The sequence below is a fragment of the Peromyscus maniculatus genome, chromosome 8 (assembly GCF_049852395.1).
Source record: "Peromyscus maniculatus bairdii isolate BWxNUB_F1_BW_parent chromosome 8, HU_Pman_BW_mat_3.1, whole genome shotgun sequence".
Taxonomy (NCBI): Eukaryota; Metazoa; Chordata; class Mammalia; order Rodentia; family Cricetidae; genus Peromyscus; species Peromyscus maniculatus.
The window spans coordinates 86,177,266-86,203,366 of NC_134859.1; the positions used below are offsets into that span (position 1 = coordinate 86,177,266).

Here is a 26,101-nt window from a genome sequence, read left to right on the forward strand (position 1 = left end):
AGATGGCTGTGAGCTGCCATGTGTGTACTGGGACTCACACCCGGATCCTCTAGATCAACCAACATTCTTAACCACTGAATCATTTCTCAGTCTCATATTAGAGGTATCTTAATTTAGATTTTATAAGCCACAGTCAAAGAGAGGTGTTCAGAAAGAAAGACATACCCAAGAGCATGTGTGTGGGCTTCTCAGAGTGACACTTCATTGTTTTTACCATAGTCATATAGAAAATTTTGGGTTTTGAAGCTATTATCTTCAAAAGGTTGTGAAGAAACCCAAATGAGATCAAAGGGTGGTTCCTGAGGGGTATTGCCAGGATTATAAATTATTATGGGAGAGGCAGGAAATCATTACTAGCTAGTGTTGAAATTCCTAGAAAACACCTGGGTAAAGGAGCGAGGCCCCACAAGGCCACACCCCCCAGGCTTTAAACCTGCTTCACTGCCGTCTTCACAGCGCCCATACTGGAAAGTTCTGTTGGCAGCCTTCACGGCCAGTTGTTTGAGTCCTGCCTGGCCTTGCAGAGGCTTCAACCAGACTCCTTGGTGAGCGGCTCCTTTCTGTTTCCATGTCCCCACCATCTTCCTTTTCTGTCCTGCCTCATAACTCAGTGCAGTGTGCTACCACATTCAATAACATAGGCACCCACAATCCAACAGGAAGCACTTGTACCTAAACACGTAAGAGCACAGCGGAAATTCCAGCAGGCGTTTCTCAGCTATCTGTGATGGGACCAGTCTGACACACGCGCCTTTTGCTGACAGGAACACTATTATGCTGCACCTAGCTGTTCTGTTTGGGTCACAGTCATTTAGAGAAAGGCCTGTAAGCTGTCCGGGCAGGTTGCAGAATATGAATTTTCTACAAAATTGGGGGATTATAAATTCCTTTTTTCTTAGAACCTAATAAAATTTAAATCCTTAAATTTATGTACTAATAAACAAATCAAATGAACATCATGTGAGGTAGAGAGGCTTAAGACATTTCAGTGTATTTTATACTTACTCAGTTTAAGCTACTTGTCCAATGCTTATGGAGCATGGGATATCAAAGACCTGTTATACTCTGTATTCTCTAAATCAAGAACCTTCTCAAAGTGCTGCCTACATGCATTAGTCTAACCTAACTTCAGTCTAATCCTTCCCCACTGACTAGTCCATCTTAAACACTTCACGTTTGGCCAGTGCCAGCAGCCTGGCCTAGAGCTTCTTCCCGAGTCCTCAGCGAAGGCAGGAGATGCTTCCATGCTCTTCGCACTCTAAGAACCCCACACTTCAAGTTTCCTGCTCCATCTCACCTCTCAGGAGGCTATCTATTTGTGGCTATCTAATTTGTCCGGAATGAGACGTTCCGAATTCTTGCTCTACAGGCTCAACACCCATAACAGACCTAGACCTGTTGATAACAGAGTTCTCTGACCCACAAGAAACTGCTGAGAAAGTTCCATGTAGAATCATGGAAAAAATGACCAAAGGACGACCGCACACATCAGGCTTCCTCTCAGGAAACTGAGGAGTGTAGAATCAAACACTAACGGTGCTGGGTAGTCAACTACAGAGAATTACTGTAACTGAGGAGTGCAGGTGTAGTGTCCCTGAATGAGCACAGGCTACATTCATTACTTAGCCACACTTCTTATACACTATTCAGACATCATAGATTTCTTCACAGTCCGATTAACACTGACAGTTCATGAGACAAGGGTCTTATGTATGACATTTCATGACTGTGGGTCATTCCATGATGTCCATAAATAGGGATCAAATTATATGTCTTTTATCTTCTATAGGGCAATAAAAACACTGAGACTTTTGTCTTCATTTCTTTATTATGTTTGGATCTTTAAGAAACATATACCATCATATATACCACTATTCAGTAGAAATCTATTCTAGGTTTTAGGAAGCATACACCACAAACAACTATTTTGTTTCTGGTCTCTAAGTCTACTAAGGGCTTATCAAAAAGGTAGGCTCTGATCTATGGAATCTCAAGCCTTGGGGTTTTCATCACTGCAAAATATGTTCAAGTGGATAAACTTCATTCCTGTTTTTATTCTGGAATGGGATAATCATTTTGAAGTTTGTTTTATAAGAATATTCCATTCCACTGGGTGTGGTGGCTCACGCCTTTAATCTCAGCACTGGGAGGCAGAGGCAGGCAGATCTTTGAGTTCAAAGCCAGCCTGGTCTACAGAGAGAGTTCCAGGATAGCCAAAGAAACACAGAGAAACCCTGTCTCAAAAAAACAAAAGAACATTCCATTTCTTATCTTTCATATCTTTGGAAAACCAACCTGGTAAAAAGTATTTCTTTCCCCTGTACAGTAAGGATGAGTTTCCCAGAACACATCCCATATTACCTAGAATGAAATCACTATAGATAATGTACATGCGCTGTGCTCACTTTAAGGACTATTCACACCAGCAATTACTCCACCATGGAGACATTTCTGCACCAGTCCGATCTATGTGTAGTTAGTTTCAGGCTACAGTCTACCCTGTAAGAGAACTCCTGGTATCTGACATTAGAAACAAAAAAGGGTAAGTGAACAAACATACTCACAGGATGTTTTCCAAAAGGTCCTCTGTACAAGTACACAAGACGGGGCCAGGAAGGTTTAAAGCTATGGCTTTGGGGAGCACCCAAGTGAGATGAAGGAAGGCATTTGTAAGAGTAGATTCTGCAGCATCAAAGGTAATTCTCGAAAAGAGCTGGGTGTCTTCTCGATTAATCTCAGTTCTGAGGCTTCAGAAGTTGAGAGCTACCAACAGTATCCAAAGGAAAGAGCCATTCCCAAAAAGCTAAGAAAGGTACGTGCCTGTCATTAGGCTACGATGTTGATGGTTGAAAACACTATGGTGGTATTGATGGAAAAGGAAATAATTAATACACAGACCACACAACACCATGAAAACCAAAAACAAAAAAACTTTTTTTTTTTTTTTCATTTAAAAAAGTTTGCGGACACACAGACAAGGTGACACTCATTCCTTCTTCTCGTCTTCTGGCATGGGGTCTGTGGGCGGCTCCTCCACTGTCGCACTGTTGCTCTCTGAGCCAGTGTTACTGTCACTGGTCCCTTCCACCTCCAGGCTGTCCACCCCCTCCTGCCCACTCTCCTTGTCCTCAGGAGTGGACGTGCCTTCCTCCCCGTTCTGCTGGCTCTCGGTCGTCTCTTCCAGGTGTGTCTCCTCTGCAATCACACATTCGCACCGTCAGTTCCCAGACACTCACTCACTCTAACTATGCTGACGGCACAGATGTCTGTTCAGTACGACAGCCACTAGCCTCACAGATCCGGACAAGCACCTGAAATGGACCAGTAGGACCCAGGGATTTTTAAGCATATTTGAGACAACTTCGGGTGCAAAAGTCTACATTTTCCCCTACAGGTTTATGAAATTTAAATCAAACCAAACACTTGCAAGAACTGAGCTTTTGAAATTATCAAGTCTATAAAATACATACTGGATTTCAAAGACTTGCTATAACAAAAGAATGTAAGACAGTCATAGGCGCGCCAAACACCATGTGTAGATTAGAGGAGGACTGCAACTGTTGTGTTCCTTAAGAACTGTCCGCTGGGCTGGTTCCTCAAGAACTGTTTGTCTTAGTGGTTAAGAGAACTGGTTGTTCTTCAGAGGTCCTGAGTTCAATTCCCAGCAACCACATGGTGGCTCACAACCATCTATAGTGAGATTTGGTGCCCTCTTCTGGCCTCCAGGCACACATGCAGACAGAATACTGTATACATAATAAATACATGACCTCTCACTGGTCTGGAAGTCACCAAGCAGGCTAGGCTGGCTGGGAATGAGCCCTAGGGATCTGTCTGCTTCAGCCTCCCCAGTGATGGGATTTTGTGTGTGTACTGCTAAACCTGCTGTTTACACATGGGCTCGGTCTCACCCACTGAGCTCTCTCTAGCCTAGAATGTTAATAACTGAAAGATGTTGGTAACATTTTACTATTTTGGATACACTGGGTTAAATGTAACATTAAAATTAAGCCAGATACAGTGGCACCACCTGACATTTCAGTTACCCAGAAAGCTGAGGTTAAGACTGCTTGTGCCCAGGGTTTGAGGCCAGCCTGGGCCATACAGTACAGCAAGATCCTCAATTTTTTTTCTTCAGTTTCCCCCTCCTTTTTCTTTTCCTTAAGTTAGAAGACAGAACCTGAGTAAACACCCTTTGCTGTCAGAGTAAGACAGACCTCATTCAAGGGCAAAACAGACTGAGAACATGGTCTTGTTGCAAGATGAGCAAAGAACTGTACTCTGATTCTCAAGCATTTGCTGTAACCACAAAAATGTGCTTCAGTTCCAAATTTATGGCAAAAAACAGGTTCTCAAAAACTGAAAGAGGCCCAGAAAACGAAGATTAAAACCAGACTTTTCTGAGAAGATAATCTGCTGAGTTAAATACTGCATAACCGTCTGGTAGAGGTAGTGATGTTCCATTAAACAGTGAACAGGCAGTTGCTGATACCTACCCCTAACTACCTCTGGCTTTACTGTTCACCCACTAGGCAGGGCCAATAGTTGCCAGAAGGCAAGTTGATCTCAAAACTCCAAGAATAACCAAATTCATCAATATTTTAAGTAAGTTTTACCTATTTTTTTTTAACCCCAAAGAATGCTTTTATTTAGGAAAATCAGAATATCAAAAAGCAAATCGCTCTAGGGGAAGGTCAGCTATCCACATGTAAGGCCTAAATAATCGTCATTTTAGGCTTTGTGGGCCAGGAAGTCTGTTTCAAGTCCTGAAATCAGTCAATATCAATCTCTCAATTTCTCTCTCTCTCTCTCTCTCTCTCTCTCTCTCTCTCTCTCTCTCTCTCTCTCTCACACACACACACACACACACACACACACACACACACACAATTACTCTGCCCAATGTCATCCTAAGACACCAAAGACAACAATCTTGGGGACAATGATCACATCTTACGTAAATAAGTAGACGTAAGGGTTAAAATATTATTGCCTGTTAATCTTATGCCAAATCTAAGACTGGAACACACTCAGAGGCAGGCACTTGTCAAATGAAGAAATAAGCTAAGAAGCTCAGTAGAGTCACAGTGCCAGCAATGGGGAAAGGGACGAGGCCCCTTTGTGTCTCCAGAGCCACACGCATCCACCTGGGTACAACCAAGAGCTCAGACAGCAAGACTGAGCCACCATAGTGCCCGCAGTGCCAGCAACAGCAGCACGGAGTCTACTGTGGAGCATGAGACTGGACAGTCACAGGGATGAACTAAAGGAAGGTCAGAAGCCGGCTGTCAAGGGCCCAGAACCCCACATCCCACATCCTAGGGGCCGAGAAGCCGGTGACCCGTTTCTACCGGTTACCTGTTTCTATGGGGTTGTTCTCCTCGTCCTTCTTCTCCTCGGCTTTGTTTGCCACTTGCTCTTCCTCAGGGGCGATGCCGCCCTGACTGCGCTCGGCTTGCTCCACTGCCTCCTTCTCCCTCTCCTCCTGCCTTTTGCGGGCCTGTTCCTCTGCCTGTGCAATTTCAGCGGCAATTTTCTCCATGTCGACCTCCACCTTCAGACCGCATAACTAGTCAAACACAAATCAGAACTCTCAGCAATGTTCTCTTCTTCGAAGCCGAGTCAGGCAAGTTGTTTCTTGGCTTAATAATATATTTACACGAGGGAGAAAAACAAGGCAGTGTTTTGTCCTCAAACTGTACAGGCCGCAGCTCACCAGACAGCGCAGGGCAGGGGCTGCTGGGGCACTGCCCAGGACTGGGCTAGCCTTAGGATGCCCCACCCACACTGGGCAGGGCAGGGGCTGCTGGGGCACTGCCCAGGACCGGGCTAGCCTTAGGATGCTCCACCCACACTGGGCAGGGCAGGGGCTGCTGGGGCACTGCCCAGGACCGGGCTAGCCTTAGGATGCCCCACCTACACTGGGCAGGGCAGGGGCTGCTGGGGCACTGCCCAGGACCAGGCTAGCCTTAGGATGCTCCACCCACACTGGGCAGGGCAGGGGCTGCTGGGGCACTGTCCAGGACTGGGCTAGCCTTAGGATGCCCCACCCACACTGGGCAGGGCAGGGGCTGCTGGGGCACTGCCCAGGACCAAGCTAGCCTTAGGATGCCCCACCCACACTGGGCAGGGCAGGGGCTGCTGGGGCACTGCCCAGGACCAGGCTAGCCTTAGGATGCCCCACCTACACTTCAGCTATCAAACACTCCATTCGCTCATTTATTCATTCCTTTATGTTTTTAAGGTTTGGTTTTTTTGAGACAGGGTCTCTCTATGTAGTCCTGGGACTCACTAGGTAGACCAGGCTGGCCTGAACTCATTGAGATTCTCTTACTTCTACCTGGGATCAAAGGTGTGCACCACACTCAGTTGAGATTTACTTGTTTTAATACAAAGTGCAACTCAACTACATCTAGTGAAGACATCTATAAATAAATTACAATAAAGTGAAAATAATTCACAACTACAAAGACTTTAAACAAAAGCATTAGAGAGAGGGCTCTATCACCTGTGGGCCTAGTCCTTAAATGTATACTACATGACACTGCAAATTTATTATTTCAGAAAAATGGGAACAATTTTAGAAAGACAGTACAAGCTCTACTATGATGTTAGTACTGTTTCAAAGGGACTGACACTCAACAAAAAATTACTTAAAAACAAAAAAACCAAAGCAACAGGCACACGATAAAGGCGGTCAATGAATGGAATGATACCCTTTTCAGTTCATTGTTAAAGGAATCTGTGCTTTCCAGGAACTTCCTCTTCTTCTCCTGGTGTCGTTCCTCTATCTGAAGAAGTTCCGCTTCTAGTTTTCGCTGCAAGGGATCAGATGAGATTACGAACAATTATGTTTTCTCTAAAGCAGATGTGAAGCACACACAGTATGTCATTTTAAAAAGAGTTTAGCTGGGTGGTGGTGGGGCACGCCTTTAATCCCAGCACTTGGGAGGCAGAGGCAGGTGAATCTCTGTGAGTTTGAGGCCAGCCTGGTCTACAGAGTTCCAGGACAGGCTTCAAAAAGCTACACAAAGAAATCCTGTCTTGAAAAGCCAAAACCAAACCAAGCCAAACCAAAAAAGTTTATGCTTTAAAGTATAATTTTGCATTTTAAATGATGTGTAAGTGGGGATGTACACAAGTGTAGGTGCCCAGGGAGGCCAGAAGAGGGTGTTGGGTCCCCAGGAGCTGGAGTTACAGGTGGTTTCAAGTCACCACATGGGTTCTGGGAACTGAATTCAGGTTCTCTGGAAGAGCAGTACATGTTCCTAATCACTGAACCATCTCTCCAGCTCACTAATTTTACATAAAAAAAAAATCATTTAGTATAAAATCTAGTTATTATTTAAAAAATGTTACATAGGGAAAGACTACCATTAACAATATGTTAATGAGTAAAATCTTTTTTGACAGTGATTTATTTATTTACATTGGTGCATCTGTGTAATGGTGTTGGATCCCCTGGAACTGGAATTACAGACAGTTGTGAGCTGCCATGTGGGTGCTGGGAATTGATCCCAGGTCCTCTGGGAGAGCAGCCAGTGCTCTTAACTGCTGAGCCATCTCTCCAGCCCCCAGGAAAACCATCTGACAGTAATGCAGCAAAGGCTGATGGAGTGCTCCCCAGTCTTGAGTTTGCACCCATCTTTTAACAGCTGTACTCCAATGTTCTATCACGGTCTTCAGTGACAAACTCACTGAACTTCTGCAATGGTCCTCCTCTCCCTTAAGGAGAGGCACAGGTGACACCACTTCACAGGTCTACTTATACACTCTACCAGAGCCACGTCACCTGGGATGTGTGCCATAGACTCTTTTTATTACAACGAATGCTTTCTGCCCTTACCTGATGTACCATTAAAGACTGGACCTGTCGCTTGAGGACCTGCATTCTAGCTGTTGTGACAACCGACCGCACATCAGGCACCACGCTCTCACTGAGGATCTCACTGATGAGGCGGTGGTTTCTCTGGAAACGGGCGGTGGCTGTATGCTTCATTGAAAAGCCATCATCATAATCTGGAATAAAGGAAATGTCCTGGAAATTAGGTGGCTAGTAAACCAGAACAATGTTAATAAGCAATTACCAAGTAAGTATGACCCTCAGTGTCCTAGCAAGTGGGCTTGTTCAGTATCCTGGGAGTCAGGGCAGGCCACAGTAAGAACCACACAGAGACAGAAGACAACCAGCTGAAATGTCGTTTCCATAAAGCCAGTAAGGCAGGGCTTCTCAACCCATGGGTCAAACCCCTGGGTGAGGCACTGAACGACCCTTTCACAGGGGTTGCAGATCAGATATTTACATTACAATTCATAACAGTAGCAAAATTAGTTACGAAGTAGCAACAAAAATAATTTTATGGTTGAAGGTTATCACAACATGAGGAACTGTATTAATAAAGGGTCACAGCATCAGGAAGATGGAGAACAACTATACTAAGGGATGATTTGTGTCTGAGGTTTAGTTAAAACACAAACAGGGGGCTGGAGAGCTGGCTCAGAGGTGAAGAGTACTGACTGCTCTTCCAGAGGTCCTGAGTTAATTCCCAGCAACCGCATGGTGGCTCACAACCACCTGTAATGAGATCTGGTGCCCTCTCCTGGCCTGCAGTCATATATGCTGTATACATAATAAATAAATCTTTAAAAAAAAAAAAACCACAAACAACATATGTTCATATCTTTTAGCTTTTAGCCCTGGGATCCCTGTGGAGCCCGCATGTGATGGCAGAACTGGAAATTCTGCCAAACGTTCCGCTCTCCCAGTAGTGATCTAAGGCATTTGATAAACGCTGGACTGTAGTTAAAACTAATGAAAATACTCATTTGTAAAATTAACTTATCACCATCTTCTCTAGCAATATTTAGTTTTCCAGGCAGTATTTATGGTTTATTACATTAAAAATGGTAAAGACCCAAACTAATCTTATAGAAAAAAACAACGACCCGATTTCAAGGCTGAGAGATGGTTCACTTGATGAAGTGTTTGCCTGGTAAGTGTGAGGGTCTGAATTCGGATCCCAGCCAGCATCAAGAAAAAGCTGAGTGTGGCAGATTCGGGAGACTCAGCGGTCACTCTGGCTAAAACAGCAAGCTCTAGGTTCAGAGAGACTGTCTCAGAATAAGGCAGAGAAGACACCGAGGAAGCAATCTGGATGTCACCTCTGACCTCCACATGCCTGCACACTAAAGTACAGGGCACACACTACACCCAACCACAGCACAAAAAGGTGGAGACTGAGGAAGATACCCAACATCGACACACACACATCAACACACACTACATACTCAGAGATATTTGATTCTAAAGTTATTTTTAATTTTTTGCCAGTTTACAATTGTACATGGCTGTTGTTAATGTGTAAAGGCGCTACTCAAATTTAGGTACATACAGTACACACCTTGTTATTTTTGGTGTGTGTGATGCGTGCATGTGGAGGCCAGAGAACGGCAGGTGTCTATCTTTTTCTGCCCTATCCCTTTAAGACAAGGTCTTTCACTGAACTGGAAGCTCACCATTTTGACTAGGCTGGCTGCCCATCATGGGTCCAGAATCTGCCTGTTTCAGCTCCCCAGTACTGGGCTCCTGAGGATGGGCCAGCTCTCCTCTGCTTGGCTTTTTATGTGGTTGGAGGTTTGAACTTGAGTCCTTGTGCTAGCACAGCAAGAGCACTTACCACTGGGCCATCTCTTCAGCCCCAGGGTGTGTGGTTTTTTTTTTTTTGAGACAAGCTGTCTTAGTCTCAAGTGTTGGGACTAACAAGTGTGTACTACCACACCCAGCATATATGCTTATTTCTAGTAACACAAGTGTTTTCCTTTATCTTGCAGCATCATCTTCGCACACCTGGTAGCAATCTGCACTAATACCTTATTACGATCAATCCACGTGAGTCTATTAAATGGGTAACAGAATTTATTAAGATATAAAGTGAGGGGGGCTGGAGAGATGGCTCAGTGGTTAAGAGCACAACTGCTCTACCAGAGGACCTGGGTTCAATTCCCAGCACCCACATGGCAGCTAACAACTGTCTGTAACTCTAAGATCTGACACTCTCCACTCTCACACATACATGCATACACCAATGCACATAAAATAAAGAAAAATAAATTGAAAAAAAAAAAAAAAGATATAAAGTGAGGAACTACACTCACGATTACAGAACGGAGTAGACATCTGATGTCGTCTCTGATCTGACCAGAAGTGAATCCACCTCACAGGCAGGAGCAGGGAGAGGGCATGTGACCCTTCTCTCTCCTTTTACGAGGTCTTGTACAATAGCAGGAAACACCACCTCCTTCGGGCCCTATAGCCCAAGGTCATGGGCGGAGCAACTACTACTAAAATATCTACTTACTCTTTTTCTTTACATTAACTCATTAAACAAAGCAAGTTTTCACCTGCGCAGCAGCGGTGGTGCTTGCCTTTAGTCTCAGCACTCAGGAGGCAGAGCCAGGTGGATTTCTGTGAGTTCGAGGCCAGCCTGGGCTACCAAGTGAATTCCAGGAAAGGCACAAAGCTACACAGAGAGCAAGATCCAGGACAGGAACCAAAACTACATGGAGAAACACTGTCTCGAAAAACAACAAAACAAAACAAAAGATCAAAGCAAGTTTTCCTTCCAATATAGATAAGAATAAAGGTTGTCTCTGAACCACCCATTCCTCTCAGTGTCTCACAGGGAGGGGTATAGGTACCATGCTTAGGAAGCCCTGTTACACATGGAGACCTGCATGCTACACATGATGGTCTCTGAAGAGCCATTTAAATAGCCTTCACTATCTTGCGTGAATCAAGGTCTGCCTGGTGGATGGACTTTCTAACAGTTTCTAGGAAGTTAGCAGATGCTGCCCTCATCTCTTGATGGGTGGCTCCCATCTCCTGGTCTTCTGTATATTTCTACTTCTCAAGTCCTAAAGCAGTGGCTTTCAACCAGTCTGTCATGACGCCCTGGGGGATCAAAGGACTCTTTCATAGGGTTGCATATCAGATATTTACATTAGGATTCATAACAGTACCAAAATCAGTTATGAAGAAGCAATGAAATACTTTTATGGTTGGAGGGGTCACCACATGAACTGTATTAAAGAGTTGCAGCATCAGAAAGGTTGAGAACCACTGCCCTAGAGGGTTTTTTTTTTTTTTTTGTAGTTTTGCGACTTTCCTAGGACTCACTTGGTAGCCCAGGCTGGCCTCAAACTCACAGAGATCCGCCTGGCTCTGCCTCCTGAGTGCTGGGATCAAAGGCGTGCACCACCACCGCCTGGCAAGAGTCATATTATATTAATGTAGATTCATAATTATTATATTCCATGTTATTGTTCATGTAAGAACCTCTCAAACTTAGTTCCTGCTGTTATAGTTCGCTTAGGAAATATTTTATTTTCTACATATGGCTTCTAAGTTGCTAACCTTTGTTTCCACAGTATAGACCTCCATTCTCCCAGTTATTTACAGACTTGTTCTTCTATTATTTTCCTTATATCAATCACTTCATCTGGATAATTAAAGTCTGCATATGTACCTTTAGCAGTGCTAATAATGCTTAGCACTCAATTTCTGTTTCTAGTCCACATTATTAAGATCAATCCACGTGAGTCTATTAAATGGGTAACATAATTTATTAAGATATAAAGTGAGGAAATACACTCACGATTACAGAACGGAGTAGACATCTGAAGTTGTCCTGTGATCTGACCGGAAGCGAATCCACCTCGCAGACAGGAGCAGGGAGAAGGGGCATGTGACCCTTCTCTCTCCTTTTAAGAGGTCTTGTACAATGGCAGGAAGCACCGCCTCCTTTGTATCCTATAGCCCAAGGTCATGGGTGGAGCAAACACCACTACTCCACATTTTATTACATTCTATTGCATTTGTGAGAACTTTTGCCAGTAGCCCCAACGAATCCCTTTGAAGCTCATTTCTGAGACTTCCTCCTTCCTTAGCTGAATTTATTCCTGTCTTGTGGTGCCATTATAACCTCTTCCACTTTTTAATCTCTTTAAAGTTCTTAAGAACTCCCTCGGGTGTTTTTAAAGTGGGATCTTCAATTAGTTCTTGGCGTTGTTTTTTTTTTTATTTGGTGGCTGGAGTTGCTGCTCCCACCCCTGTCCACCGTGCAGCAGGACACAGAGACACTGACAACATTTACACAGCAGGCTCAGCTTGCAGAGGAGCATGCTCCTCAGGGGAGGTGGCTACCTTGGGGCCTTGCAGCTGCAGACTGCCGGGCTGCAGAGGCCAGGAGAGCAGTTTGTACATCCACACATGGAATCCTAATTAGGAAGCCTGGTCATCTGTGAGTAATGTATGTGTAACCCATGCCACCCTGTCTACATGTAATATATGACAGGCACTTACGAGTGATCTCATGAGTGGTATTCTCAAATTCATATTGGATTCTGAATTAAGTTTTCATGATGCCTCCACACACTCATAAATTTTTGCTTCCAAGAGCCTTTAATTCAGCAAATTTAGGTAATCAGTAAGATTGGATGTGGCAATTAAGAGCATGTACAGCTCTTCTACAGGACGAGAGTTTAATTCCTAGTAGCAGCTCCAGAGGATTTGACCCCTCTTCTGGCCTCCTCAGGCACTGCACTCACATGTACAAACCTACAGGCTTGCTACACGCATAATTAAAAAAAAAAAAAAAAAAAAAAAAAAAAAAAAAAAAAGACTGAATGTAACTGAAATGTCTTTAAATTTTTAGAAAATAAGTAAGCTGGGTGTGGTGGCACACCCAGCACTTTCCCCCCCCCACCCCTGACAGGGTTTCTCTGTGTAGTTTTGGTGCCTGTCCTGGAACTCACTCTGTAGACCAAGCTGGCCTTGAACTCACAGAGATCCTTTTGGCTCTGCCTCCAGAGTGCTGGGATTAAAGGTGTGCGCCACCACCGCCACCCGGAACACCCAGCACTTTTATCTCAGCACTCAAGGCAGAGTCAGGCGGATCTTGGACTATACAGTGAGCTCCACTCCAGGACAGCTAGGGCTATGTCGATACCTTGTCTCAAAAAACCAAAACCCAACCAAACAACAAACAAAAAACTCAAAAGGACAAAAACAAACAAAACAAAACCAACCAACCAAACAAACAAAAAAAAAAAACAAACCTCAAAACAGAAACAAAACAAAACAAAAACCAGCCAACCAACCACCATAACAAAAAACCAAAAACAAACAAAGAACCCTATAATGTTGCTTAATGTGTGTCATTAGAAGCCTGTAATCCAGAATCTGGAGGCTGAGGCTAGAGAATGAGCTCAAGGTAAATCTGAGCAACACAGTGAGACCATCTTGAAAAACAAACACATCCTATATTCTGAGTACAGACTTTGAAAAGTAATAAATACATCTTTTCCCCCCTTAGTCATTTCCCACACTCTAAAGGGTATTTTTCTCATGGCAAAGTCACACACACACACACACACACACACACACACACACACACACACACACACACAATCCTATTATCGGAATAAGTTAAAATTATGTTTTTCCATTTAAAAGACTAAGAGCCTTGAATTAAGATGTATCTTCTATTTTAATTCAGAGATTAGGATGCACATACAAACCCCACTTCCCTCCTTACCATCCGGGTCCTCAGCAGGCTGAATGCTCATGTAAGGCTCTCCTTTCTCCATGCGAGACTGTCTCTGTCGACTCTCTTCCTCTAATGCAGCTTCTGCACGGCTTTTTGCATTAATATATGCAAGGTATGCAGGGGAATTATGATAGGCCTTCATAGATTCATTGTACTCTATCTGCAATGGAAAGGGGTGTCGGTTTTATTGGCCATCTGAATGTCCGAGGCACGAGGCAAAGTGGTATCGGCAGAGCCGTCTCTCTTTCTGAACAGAGAGCATGAGGTTCAGACGGCGGGGACTGGAGCTTGGTGGACGACAAAACTTCAGTGCTACCTCAGCTTCCTGGTCAAATCTTATGTTTCTTTCATAAATAATAAAATGTTTTATTTATATTTAAAATATTTTATTTATCCCCCTACCTTTTCTGCTTCGTATTCATTTAAATATTCTTGTTTCTCTTCATCAGTGAGATCTCGCCACATGCCACCAATAATCTTGCCAATCTCCCACAACTTTAGGTCAGGGTTGGAAGCCTTTACTTGGTCCCAGACCTTAAAAGTCAAGAGTTGAAAATTCAATATTAATGCCTAAGTATATAGTCATTTAAAAATACTCCAACATGGAAACCTTTAAACACAAACAAAAGCAGAGAAGACAGTTTCAAACTACTATTACCAATCAGCCTGCTTCAAAACTGCCAGTAGCTGGCTTATCTCATTTCATCTTTACCCTGCTGGACCTCATACACCATGTCATTTTACTCATAAATACTTCAAACTGATAATTTAAGATCATTAATCACAGTACACACTTACAGCAAATTAACCAAACAATTAAGACTATGTCTCTAACAGTTCAAGCGAATTTAGTAGTAGTAGTAGTTAGTGTATTTGTATTATACAATGGTATCACACTATCAAACACATATATAATAATTATGATCAAGACAATATTTTACTATACTCACTAGTTAATTCATTTTGTGCTCTTAGAATTGATCCTAAGGGCTCTTACAAGTAGGCTAGGCAAATGTTTTACTACTGAACTACATCCCAGACTTATTATTTTTAATAAAAATAATGTATCAATATATACAGTCTTACATTTTCCTTTCTACTTAACATTTTTCTCATGTCTTTCAAATATTCTCCAAAAGATATTACTTTTATGGCTCCAGACTAATCTGTTTAAAAGATTTTAATAATTTATTTAACCATGCTCTTCTTGGATCTGAGTTTTAAAAGTCTGAAATCAGAATGAACCACTTAAAAAAATTACAAGTTTTTTAATCCTTCCCCCAAATATGTGTAAGAGAGATGCCAAGCCAGTCTGAAGTGGCATGTAAGGCCAGTCAGCAGAGCCGGGGTCCTCGCCATCTTCTGGTCCCTGGTACACACCTTTCTGCTGTACCTCATGTAGGGCATCAGCGGCTTATCTGGTGGCTTTGGAGGCTTTGGAATCGTAATACCAGAGGATGCCTGTAAAAGAGTTAAATATATTCATTATTCAATTGCAAGGAGTTCACTAGCACCTGAAAAGAAAGTCCCTTAAAAATTCTAGTGCGCCTTTCTTCTACTCGTCCATGGATACAAGATCCTTATATTTTCTCCAAAGAAAACAGATATCACTGCAAATTCAGAAATGTTTATATAAAAAGAAAATGACTTTAAACACATAATATTTAATGCTTTACTTAGTAGTTTATTTCCACTGTTTGACAACCTGGCTGCAAGAATAAAATATTATACAGAATCCACACACTGAAAATGGGGTTATATGCCAAACACCTCACATTTAGGACATTACCTGGTATCCTTTTATTTGCTCAGTTAATATTATGCATATAGTCAACATTTAGTATCTGTAGACTCTGAGCACTTAGCACTTACCATACACGTACTGTCTACAGGGGAATCTTGTTATCATGTCAGGAATGTACTCCATACAAACAACAAAGACCACTTCCCAGGTTAAAAAAAAAATCACCAGTAAAAAACAGGAGGTAACTAGAAATCTAGCAAATAAATTTAAAAAGAAAAGAAAGTATGTCCTTTAGAAATAGAAATTTATTTTTCTTAAGGTTTTACATTAATTTGTAGTTCTCTGTCTTATGTCTTTGTAGTCTTGGGGTCAGGATGTGCAAACTGGAGTCCGACTGTTCCTGTCCTCATCAGACTGCCACACAGAAATAAACAGGCGTTAGGTGCTGAGCACTGGCAGACCCTGGGCCTTGCTTGTGTTACTTCGGAGGCCCATTCCACAACATTGTTTTTGTGGAAAAGAAAGGAGGACAAGGAAAGACAGGACAGAGAAAAAGGAAAAGACAAGAAAAAGGAATAACATCTTTTCAAAAAGGCAGTGAGGAAGTTGGTGAGAGAAAAGGTAAAGGAGGAAGCAGCAGAATGTTCAGTGACTGGTCCTGGCTGTGTGAGGAGACAGAGGCAAGGCGACACCAGGTGACTTCGCGGATGCCCCACAGAGAGCTGCCACTTCAAGGGCACCTGGGTCTGAACTTCTCTATCTCCTCTTCATATCACTGCTTTGATGAAGGAGTCAGAATAAGAAGAAGTAACACAGTCCACCGCACTTGGCTCTGACGTTGCGGGGAAACCTGACACCGACTGCCAGAATGGGGAGAGAACTGCTTGCTTCCCTCCAATTATCAACACACACACTGGCCAGTCCTCGCTGCTCTGACCCACAGACAGATCTGGGCTTAGCCAGTAGTGGGCACTGGAATGAAGTGAGAAGTGTGGGCAGAAACTGTCATAGTGGGTACAGTGGACAATCAGGGAAGCGGGCATCACGGTTCACAGGAGCCCTAAGAAGTCAGAGTCCTGTGTGACTAACCTTATGCGTGGAAAGTCTGCTTCTCAACACATAATGTGATTAGAAAACATTTTTTAACCCAGACCCCAAACGAACTTTTGGAACACAAAGTGGGTTACAAAAAAAAAAAAAAAAGACAAGGTTGTACCCATATTTGAAGTTAACAGGTAAAAATTTTAACATGTTTACTTTTCAAACTTTAAGTATGAATTTAAACAGCTAAAAAACAAAGTTTATTAATATTTGCTTGTATCTTCCAAAGAATCACATTTTAGAACATTAATAGATTTGCTAACTCCTTCTTTCCCTAAGAAAGTTACCCAAATAAAATTACAAATAAAAAACGAAACAAAACAACAACACAAAACAACACTTCCCCTATTCCCTAAGAATAAAAGAGAAATTCCAGATGGTTTGGGGATCCTAAAGAAGCTTATCACCACACACCACCAATTCTCAACATCTCAGTCACCTCCGTGAATGTTTCAAACGGTTTTCTCCTCTGCCCTGCGCACTCTATCTCACCCTTTCTTACCGAGAGTCAACTAGAACCGACCCAAGGGAGGTCCTGAGGGAGAGAAACTGCGCCCGGCTCTTTGGCTGAGTGGCCCAGGAGCACGACTGGAGCGCTCAGCGTGGCCTTGCCGGTCAGGAGGACCTTTCCCTGCTGCTGTCAGGAAGCCCCCCCCCCCCCAGCACCCATTCCCCATCTTCCCAATTTCTCTCTTCCCATTTGCAATGAATTGGAGGTGGAGAAGCAAATGTATGCTTGTTAAAACTGTTCTTCTCTAAGAGTTAGGTCCTAGTCAATCTGAGGACAAAGTCCATGATTTTGTGATCGATTCATCTTGGATAGCACAACAGAATTTTCTGTTGTTTCTCAATTCTTAGCTGTTTCTCTGGTAAGATCTTATTTAATGATTTTCTTCTAGAGACAGGATTTCTACAAGCAAGAAGTAGGCTGCTTTTAACACTTTGTCTCAATCTGTGTATGAACCTGTATATTAGGGAATGTGAACCATCATCTGAAGAAAGTGATCAGTTGTGGGCTGCACTCAAAGCTGTCCTAAGCCTTCCAAAGGTCTCAATATGGTACCTAAGCACTTTATTATCTGAAAACAACCCATATGTAACAAAGATCTTACTTGGGGTTTCACTGAATCATTGCACCAAATCACTATGGCTATTTATAGACAACAATTTACTCAACATTCTTCACAAAGTAGTGCATCACTGGGGTCATTCTCTACAAACACATTTTATAAGCAACCAAGTCCCAAAACAAGAAGTCAGGGATACGAGAGAGGGCAAACCCCTAGGTTTCTAGCAGTTTGCTCACGATAGGGACGAGAGGACAATAATACAGAGGAAACAACCACAAAGCAAACACCAAACTTCTCACTCCTAACCCACTGCCCTACACTGAAGGCTAGAGCTCACTCTGCACTCAGTTCTTCTGTTCCCCAGGAGGGAAGAGGCTGAAAACACAGGACCAGCCTAGGCCCAGAAAGGAGTACACTCTCCTTTTACTAGTAAGGTTTCGACCAGAGAAGCCTCACAGCTATATACAAATTAAGAACTGATTGTTTATACAAACCGCAAACCAAGTTATTCTAGGATCACAGTGACCCGTTCCATTAGCATGGCCACCACGAGCTCACTGTATGGAGCTATTCAGAGTCATCGTTCTTAGTTACTGCCCATAAGTAAATTTCTACATTAACACAAATGATCCAAAACTAATTCTGCCTACTGTGTGAATTATAATGTTCTTTTTCATCTGATAACCCTGCCACTCATCACACTTGTGAAACAACACATTTAGGCCAGGGAAAAACATGTACTGCTGCACATAGAAACTATGTGCAAGGCACAACACACACATAAACATAAATTTTGTCAGAATCCTTTTCAGATACTGTGAGATACGTATGGCACATAGAACTTGATATGCTTATGAAGTACAAATTATGCAGAAACAATGAAAAATTTAGACAAACGAAACCTATCAAGCTAAGCAATGTGCTTATCAAGATAGACACACGGTTTGATAGTGACAGGTTTTCAGCTATAGCTTTACTACAGGGTGAGAGGGCTTGTTTTGAGTTACATTTCTTCTTTATAAATACAGCAAATGAAAACCAGTTACTAAAAAGTTTACAGCCATTCTGTTTTGTATAAATTCTTACCAACACCACACTCTAATGTAGGTATTTGACTTTTGGATTTATTATCTTAATTTCCTTGGAGTTTAAAATAATTTTTAGGAATCCTCTTTCTCACAAGTGATTGGAAATGGACCTCTAGTTGTTCTTATGTAACACCTAGAGTTAATTCCACTCAAGTTTTATTATGAAATTCCTTGGGGTTGACAGTAAAATCTCTTTTCCTGTATTAAACTGGAAAGAAACAAGTCTCAGATAGGTCAATTACTAAATCCAAAAGACAAATAACTGAGTGTGGAAGTTTTATGGGCAGGTCTGCCCAAAGCTTTCTAGTCCAGATGAAGCCAGGTCTAGAGTCCCAGCATTCTTTAAGAAACTACATCCTCGAGAGCAAGGCCAATTACCTTAAACAATGAAAGACACTCTTCATGACATAAAATATTTTAACCAAAAGAATTCTAGTTTCGTTTACATATATAGTATGAGCATTAAGTGTTCAAGGATTAATCCCTACTGATCACCAAACAGAATGGATTTCTTTTCTTCCAAGTACACATCCAGACTGTAGCTCTGTTTTTTTTTTTTTTTTTTTTTTTTTTTTTTCAGTGTAAGACTGTACAAAACAGTTGAAACGTCAGGTTGAAATTTTTTAAATGGCTGTGCTTCTGATTCAAGAGGACCTAACTCTGGAGGCATTTCTGGTCAATCCCAGTTGTTTGCCGGAGGCTGTAATAGTTGATTCTCCTACCGTGACCCGGCTGTTGGTGCCCGGGTTCCCTCCCAGCCTGTAGTTGTTGTAGGCGAGATGACTGTATGGATTGTATCCCACAAACCCTGGTGTGCTGGGCATTTGCTGATGGAAACAAATGAGACAAAAACACGAATGAGAAATGAGCTCAAACGAGGAAAACACAGAAATGAAAAATGATCTGCATATGGCATGCAAAAGCAACCTGAATTTAAACAAGCAATGATGGGTTGTAACTGTTTTCTGTTGTTGTTGAGGAATTTAATTTGTCTTTTTTTAAACTGAGAAACCAGCCTGCAAGTATGTATGTGCATGCATGTGTGTGGGAGTCTGTGTATGTTTCTTCTCTCTCCCTCTTTTCCTTGGTGGGGGTTAGGGATGCTTGTGGGACTGAGTATGCTGTGTGTTGTTTCTGAGGAAAGCATTCCACTGCAGTTTCAAACATCTACAACTATTTCATGGTCAACAGTATGAGATAACAATTTGGCAATCTGTGATGTCTGAGATGGGAAAGCTGCAAGTATGATAAACTTTAAGTCTGAAACACTACATGCAAACGAAACATGATTTATTTGACAGTTATGTGGATGCCACCAATGTACTCATTTACTCAAAACAAAAACAAGAAATGGATCTGCTATTCAAAGACAGCTTTCAATCATTTTCTATGTGACGAATGAGAAGAGACTCAAGTCAGGAAGCCAGGAATTGTCAATAGGAAAGAACATATGCTGGATTCAATGGATGCCACATGCATGATTTCAAACAAGGACTTGTAAGAAATGCATAGGTTTCATACTGGGCACTATCTGATCTTTAACCCAGTCAGTCTTTCACAGGCTTTCTCTTCCATCTCTTCTTCGATCCATCTTCCATAGGTAATCATGAACAGTTTATGCATTTAATTTTAATGAGAACTACTTTTTTTAGTTGACAGACTTGAACTTCTTTTTCATCTGATTTCCTGAAGGCTCTCAGCCTTTCCAAATACAACTGCTCACTGCAGTGAAAAAATTCTTGCTTTGTGAATTATGTGTTGATATAAATCACAAATTGGTTCTTATGTAATTGTGGCCTTATGGTTAATATAATGACATCCAATGTTCATAAAATCAAGGCATAATGCATAAAAAGAATGCAGTAAAGAGACCAAACGTGTCTAGTTTACTTAGTAAAACTCAATCCTGACAAGTGATAGCAATGACATTTTTACATGCAGTTAACATAGCTCTCCTGAATTATACAAAAGGACACTTGACACATTCCCGCTAAACTTAGGTTGTCACACAAAATGCCATTTCCTAAAACCCTTGTACATGCCCTTGTAAACATCCTTAGTATCCAAAGACATTCAAGCAGGCAGCACATGTGATACTTTTTAGAGGAGAATAAAGTGATCAATTATAGCCCGTAGTTAGAAAAGACGCAAATTAAGCATATTTAAGTAGCAAAACACAGATGAAAGAGTAAAGGCACAAAAGAAGTGTGCATTACACATGGAGGGGGTGGTTCATCTGAGTGGTGGCTGTGGACGGGGTGGTGGTGGTGACGGTGGCAAAAACAATGGAGTAAAAAAAGTGAGAGACTACCTCATTTTGATCCATTCTGCTAGACGTTATAATCCCTAGTTTCTGGATTTTGTGTGAAAATGTGAAATTATGGTATGAGGGATAAAAAACAACCCCCTTCTTTGTATGAAAACTCAGAAGGGGATCCTGGTTTCTAAAATGCCTTTATCTCAAAAATAATAGCAAGTCTGTTCATTGCACACTGCTGGAGGCAGTATTTATATGAAATGATACCTCCAAACACTGCCTAAAGAATGAGAGTCACAGGTTCAATATGAAACAATAATGTAAGCAAACAGGGGAATTAAAAAATTGAAACTAGCTCATTGTAATTATACCATTTCTAACGTTGAGGGGCCTAGTTATATCTTTGAGGTGAGGCTCTTAATCACTCAACTCAATCTGTACACAACCATGAAGATATGATGGAGATGGTGATAAGAAATATTCTTTAAGAAAGAAAATAATGAAGCACAAGACTTTAGAGTCTAGAGGAAGCAACTTTACAGACTGTCAATCACATGGAGTGAACTGAAGAATGTATGGTATGTCTTTAAAAAGAGCATCTAAGGAGAAACAAATGCTGATAACTATAACTAAAACATTCGCCTATGGGTTAGTAAATCAGACTAGTTACCTAGTGGAGAAAACAAATGACAAAGGAACTCATTAGTAGTAATAAAAGGAGACTAGACTGAAATTAGTTGTAGAGGGCATAGAAGGAAGCGCTAGCAGATATTAAAGAACTAATTTTGGGCTGGGCATGCTGATAATCCCAGCATTTGGGAGGCCGAGGCAGAAGGATCACCATTTCGAAGCCAGCCTGGGTTACATAGAGACCCTGTCTCAAAACAAAACAAAAGAAATCAAAATAACAACCCTGAATCTGATTTTGTAGGATATGATTATGTTAAGTGGGCTTTTTTTTTTTTTTAATGGTAAGAAAGCCATTTCAGCATTTCAACATGGCCTATACAGCTGCTGTTAAATCTGAATTGTGGACTGGACCATTATTTTACAAGCTGATCAAGCTGGGCTAGAGCTTGCTGGGTGAAAACAGTTCCCACCATTAGATACTTTGAAACAGATCAGTTGGCCAATCATTAAAATTTATGGAGAAGAACAAAATTCAGTAGCAAGTTCTGACCCACAGGTAATGAAATCCTTATTTGAGCAGCTTGAAAATAAGATTTATGATGAGTGCAGTTATCTTCAGAACTAGAAAGTTTATTTAATGTGAAAATTTTATATATAGACAAGAAAGTTTAATTAAACAATTTGTGTTGCTGGGGTTCCAACCTGGGCCTTGCACATGCTAGGTGAGGGCTCTGCCCCTCAGCTATGTTCCTAGCCATTAGTGAGAGAAAAATGGAACCAGGTGAAGGTCAGGTTTACAAACAACAATTACAAGAGAACACTGCCAAGGGAGCACTTCACTCAACTGGAAGATCTAACAGGGACATCGAGACGAGTGCGTCACTCGCTTCCCTGCGGAAAACCAGCTCAGGAGCTTGGAAGCTCCCAGTATGTAGTTTCAGATGTTGGGTTTGGTTCAAGGTAGGATGGAAAGAATTATTTTATTTAGTAGGAAGTGCTTATTTTTAGCTGAATTTTCTATCTTGTGGCTGTGATGACTGAGTGACTGTCACTGGAAGACATCTGGGTTTTTGTATCAAGGCCAGACTTGGCTATTACATTAACAAGAAAATTAAAACTTACTGTTGCAGGAGCTGGGGTGGGAGGTGGGGCATAAGATGGTCTTTCTGTTTGAAAGAAAATAAATAACTTCTTGTAAACAACTGAGATATAATACTATGCAACAAAACTACCAATGGTCCTGTTTTGAAGAAAAAAAAATGAGAGTATTTTTGGAATTCCCATTTGCTAGGGCATTAGTCTCGTATTAACACAGATTGATAAATATAAAAATTGAAACTTACTTGACATTTTGGAAGATTAAGTTCTCAGTTCCTTAAGAATGAATCTGAGACACTAAAATAAAAAAAAAGAAAAAAAAGAAAAAAAAAGAGAATCAAAACTCAGCAAGCATAAGAGAATGTTTTCCTAAAGAATAGGGTAGTTTGATTGGTATTTCTGAGCAAAATTACTTCACTGTTAATTGCTAATAATCAAGCCTTTTGCATATTTTTAACTAGTTCTTATAGTCATTTGACTGATCAGAATTAAATGATGAAAATAAGTTACTGGGAAATTTAGAGTTATATTAGAGATGGATTTTAAGTTTTTGCTTATGATATTGAGCCACGTCTTGTATGGAAAACATTTTGCTGATGCCATGCAAACGTTTACTTAGACTGGTAAAAAAAAATAATGACAATAGAATGGGATGTATTATCAGGGTGACCCCAACAAGGCCTACCAGATACTGACAAATCCCTGATCAGCAGCTCTGTTTTCTTTAGGGGACATCTTTTATTAAACAGAGCAATGTCTTATTTATGGAAGCAGTATGAAAGGTAATTTGGTATGGTACCAAACTTTATACTCTCTTTTATTGGTAAATAGTTTCATAAGTGCTGGAACCAATTTTCAGAGTCTACTTGGAGGACTCTCATTGGTCCTTTACGGCCCATTTCAGAAAATATTTCAGGTACTTTCTTCATAAATTATCTGGGCAGAATAACTGCATCTCCTCTGTATCCCTATCTGGTTACAAAGATCAACGGCATTTTCCCTTACACAACATGCCAATATGGCTAGGTTTTGTCTTGAAAGAGAGGAGGGATGGTCTAATTTATTACTGTATTGCTCAAACCTAGCTCAAGTCTTCATAAACTTGGTGCTAGTATGACCAGCTCACAACACGGACAGATGTGAGCTCGCTCCTTACTTACTCAACACACACCACAAATGGTAATGTATAAAGAGATGGAAAATTATTTTCAGAAAGAAGGTAAGTAAACTGTGACTACTGGAGTACTTTCATCCCACACTACGTAAAACAAACACCTTTTTCCTTCCAGTTTTCATTTTAAGGAAATGCCTCACCTCATCAGGGTAAGAGTTCTGATGTGGAAACAGCTTAGTTTTTTCAACCCAGGCCTCTTCCTTCCCTTCCATCAACACCCAGTAGGCCTTGCTGTGGGGAGCCCCGACAGAAACTGTAACAAGGTCCCTGGCACCTTACACTTCACGGCTAATACTGTCAAATGATGGCTCTCCTGTGCTAAGGATATAAACCCTGAAGAGTGGACCTAACCCCAGTGCCTGGCAGGGACCTCAGTGTCTGCTGAATAATTACCTTACAAGGGAAGGCTTATTAGGCTACCTGGCTCACGAGTCACAACGACCCTACCGGAGACATGCGGCTGTCCCCGTTTTACACACGAAGAAACAGTCTCAGGGCGATTAAGATATAAAGTGTTTAAAGCCACAGGCCCAGAACTGCCAGAGGTGGGTTTAAACCCAACCCACGCCGTCTCAGAGTCCACTCCTCACTCCAGGCCACCCCGGGAGTCTTTAGATCGCTGCCTGAACCCCAAAAGGGAACCATCTTCCGGGTGGGTGAGGACCCCCGCTGGCCTGGCCCGGAGGGCTTCCCGAGGTCCTCTCTCTAAGTTTGGGGCGGAGGGTGAGCTTTCCTGGCAACTCCCCCGCAGGGGGGTGTGCATCGGTGCTCGGCCAGCGTCGGGGGTCCGGCGTAAAGGGACAAGCGGCGCCTCGAAGGAGCTGTCCCGGATGGGGCTTCCTGGCGACCCCGCCGCCGCTAGGCCTCACCGAGGCCGCACCGGCCCTCGTTCCCGCCTCGGAGCTGAGCCGGATCCCCAGCACCCCGCGGGAACTCGGGGTCCCGGCAAACCGAAACAGCACAGCTCGCCACCCTCCCCGACCGGGTCGGGCCCACTCGAAAACACTCACCCGCGGGCCGAAAAGGCGCCCGCAGCTCCGGCTTCGCTTCCCTTTGTCCCGCGCTCGCCCCGCCCCTCGCGCCGGAGCTTCCGCGCTCGCACTTTCCACACGCTGCGGGATTTCTCCGCGGGCCGCGGCCGGCTCTCCTTAGACGAACAGCCCTTCCAGCGAAGACGCGGAGAGGCTTATTGCAGCCGAGGATTTTTTTTTCTTCTCCCCAGGCTCCGCAGTTTTTCTCAGAAGTCTTCCAATTTGGATCCTGTCCCAGCCGGGCGCCGATTCGTCACGGCGAGGAGGGCGGAGAAGGCTGGGCCGCGTTGCGGGCCCGGGTTCGCGGCCGGGCGGCAGGAACTGCGCTGGGAGCGCGGCGGGGGCTGCACCGAGGCGGTGGGTGCCGCCGTGTGAGACCCGCGCCGGGCGATGGCACGCCGGAGCCTCTCCCGGGAGAGGGCGGGACGCAGCTCCCGCACCCCGCGCACCCCGGGCGCTTCCCTTCGCTGTGGTCCTCAGTCCGCCGCTGCAGGATGCAGGATGCAGGATGGAGGCGGGGAGGACTCGGGTCCCCGCGTTTAGGTCCTTGCCAGCGCCCAGCAGGGCTCCCTGCCTCAACAGCCTCAGCGAAAAGCAACACGGGAGTTTTTTGTAGTTTCCTAGCGGCTGAGTGATGGCGACGGGTTTCTGAGCCTAGGGTCCGCAGATGCCAGCTCCCTCTTACCAGGTCCTGTACCTGTGGCAGTTTACATTTCCTTCCAGGAGAACCAATTCAGTTTAGCCTCGCCTGTCTTCAAATAGCCAGCTCAACTGTTTCTTTGTGATGCCTTCCTGGAACTTTTCCTAGGCCAATCTTTTCCTTGGCTCTCTGTGGTCCTGTGTCTTGATACCCTCTGTATGGGACTGGGCCATCTGTAATCTTGAAAAGATTTCATCCCAAACATTCCAACCATTAGATAAGGTTAGATAAGATGGCCAGATGTCCCCCAGTCTAGCACACACCTATTTCTGTTTTACAGATACTGCTAGACAAATAGACAGATACTGCTAGATACTGTCGGCCAATCAGGGTCCTGAACCCTGGAAATCCCTCATCCCAGCCTCTGCTATGAAGAAAACTATCCTGCCTGAGTTCAAGGCTCTTTGCTCTCACCACTGCATTGGACTGCATTGGACAGACAGACCAAGCTTGGAGCTTGAAAATAAAGGCTTTTGCTTTTACATGTGGGATTCAGTCTCCGTGGTGGTCTTTTGGGGGGTCCCCGAGATCTGGGCATAACGTGTAGAGGCATCTTTCTGGACCATTCCAAGGCTGGTTGTATTACTAATTCCAAATACTT

The 26,101-nt window shown here is 43.0% G+C and overlaps 2 protein-coding genes across 11 annotated transcripts; one reads left to right on the top strand and one right to left on the bottom strand.

Moving 5' to 3' along the window:
• Positions 1-2,910: 2,910 nt before the first annotated feature.
• Smarce1 (SWI/SNF related BAF chromatin remodeling complex subunit E1) lies at positions 2,911-24,920 on the bottom strand. Of its 10 annotated transcripts, none has more exons than XM_006971807.4 (11): positions 24,780-24,920; positions 22,841-22,892; positions 22,620-22,663; positions 19,333-19,437; positions 14,988-15,068; positions 14,010-14,141; positions 13,596-13,767; positions 7,847-8,019; positions 6,717-6,818; positions 5,359-5,569; positions 2,911-3,195 (listed from the first exon to the last, which is right to left on the bottom strand). In XM_006971807.4, exons 2-11 carry the CDS (start codon positions 22,845-22,847, stop codon positions 2,987-2,989), a joined length of 1,236 nt encoding a protein of 411 aa, XP_006971869.1. In that variant the 5' UTR covers positions 22,848-22,892; positions 24,780-24,920; the 3' UTR covers positions 2,911-2,986. The 10 variants fall into 10 exon arrangements, with proteins under 10 accessions (XP_006971869.1, XP_015862431.1, XP_076399460.1 ...); XM_016006945.3 differs by having other exon boundaries at positions 2,911-3,311; XM_076543345.1 differs by lacking the exon at positions 24,780-24,920 and adding an exon at positions 23,910-24,757 and having other exon boundaries at positions 2,911-3,311.
• On the top strand, positions 23,790-25,991 carry LOC143267082 (uncharacterized). The gene is made up of 3 exons (XM_076543997.1): positions 23,790-23,814; positions 24,346-25,157; positions 25,781-25,991. Exons 1-3 carry the CDS (start codon positions 23,790-23,792, stop codon positions 25,796-25,798), a joined length of 855 nt encoding a protein of 284 aa, XP_076400112.1. The 3' UTR covers positions 25,799-25,991.
• The last annotated feature ends 110 nt before the right edge of the window (positions 25,992-26,101 follow it).

Bases quoted from the DNA above. Each gene is read 5' to 3' on its own strand.
- Smarce1 (XM_006971807.4), bottom strand. The intron at 14,142-14,987 runs GTGTGTACCAGG...TTGACTTTTAAG, and splicing joins ACATGAGGTACAGCAGAAAG to GTCTGGGACCAAGTAAAGGC. The intron at 13,768-14,009 runs GTAGGGGGATAA...TTTCCATTGCAG, and splicing joins ATGAATACGAAGCAGAAAAG to ATAGAGTACAATGAATCTAT.
- LOC143267082 (XM_076543997.1), top strand. From the start codon at position 23,790: ATGGAAAATTATTTTCAGAAAGAAG. The intron at 23,815-24,345 runs GTAAGTAAACTG...ACGCCGTCTCAG, and splicing joins AAATTATTTTCAGAAAGAAG to AGTCCACTCCTCACTCCAGG.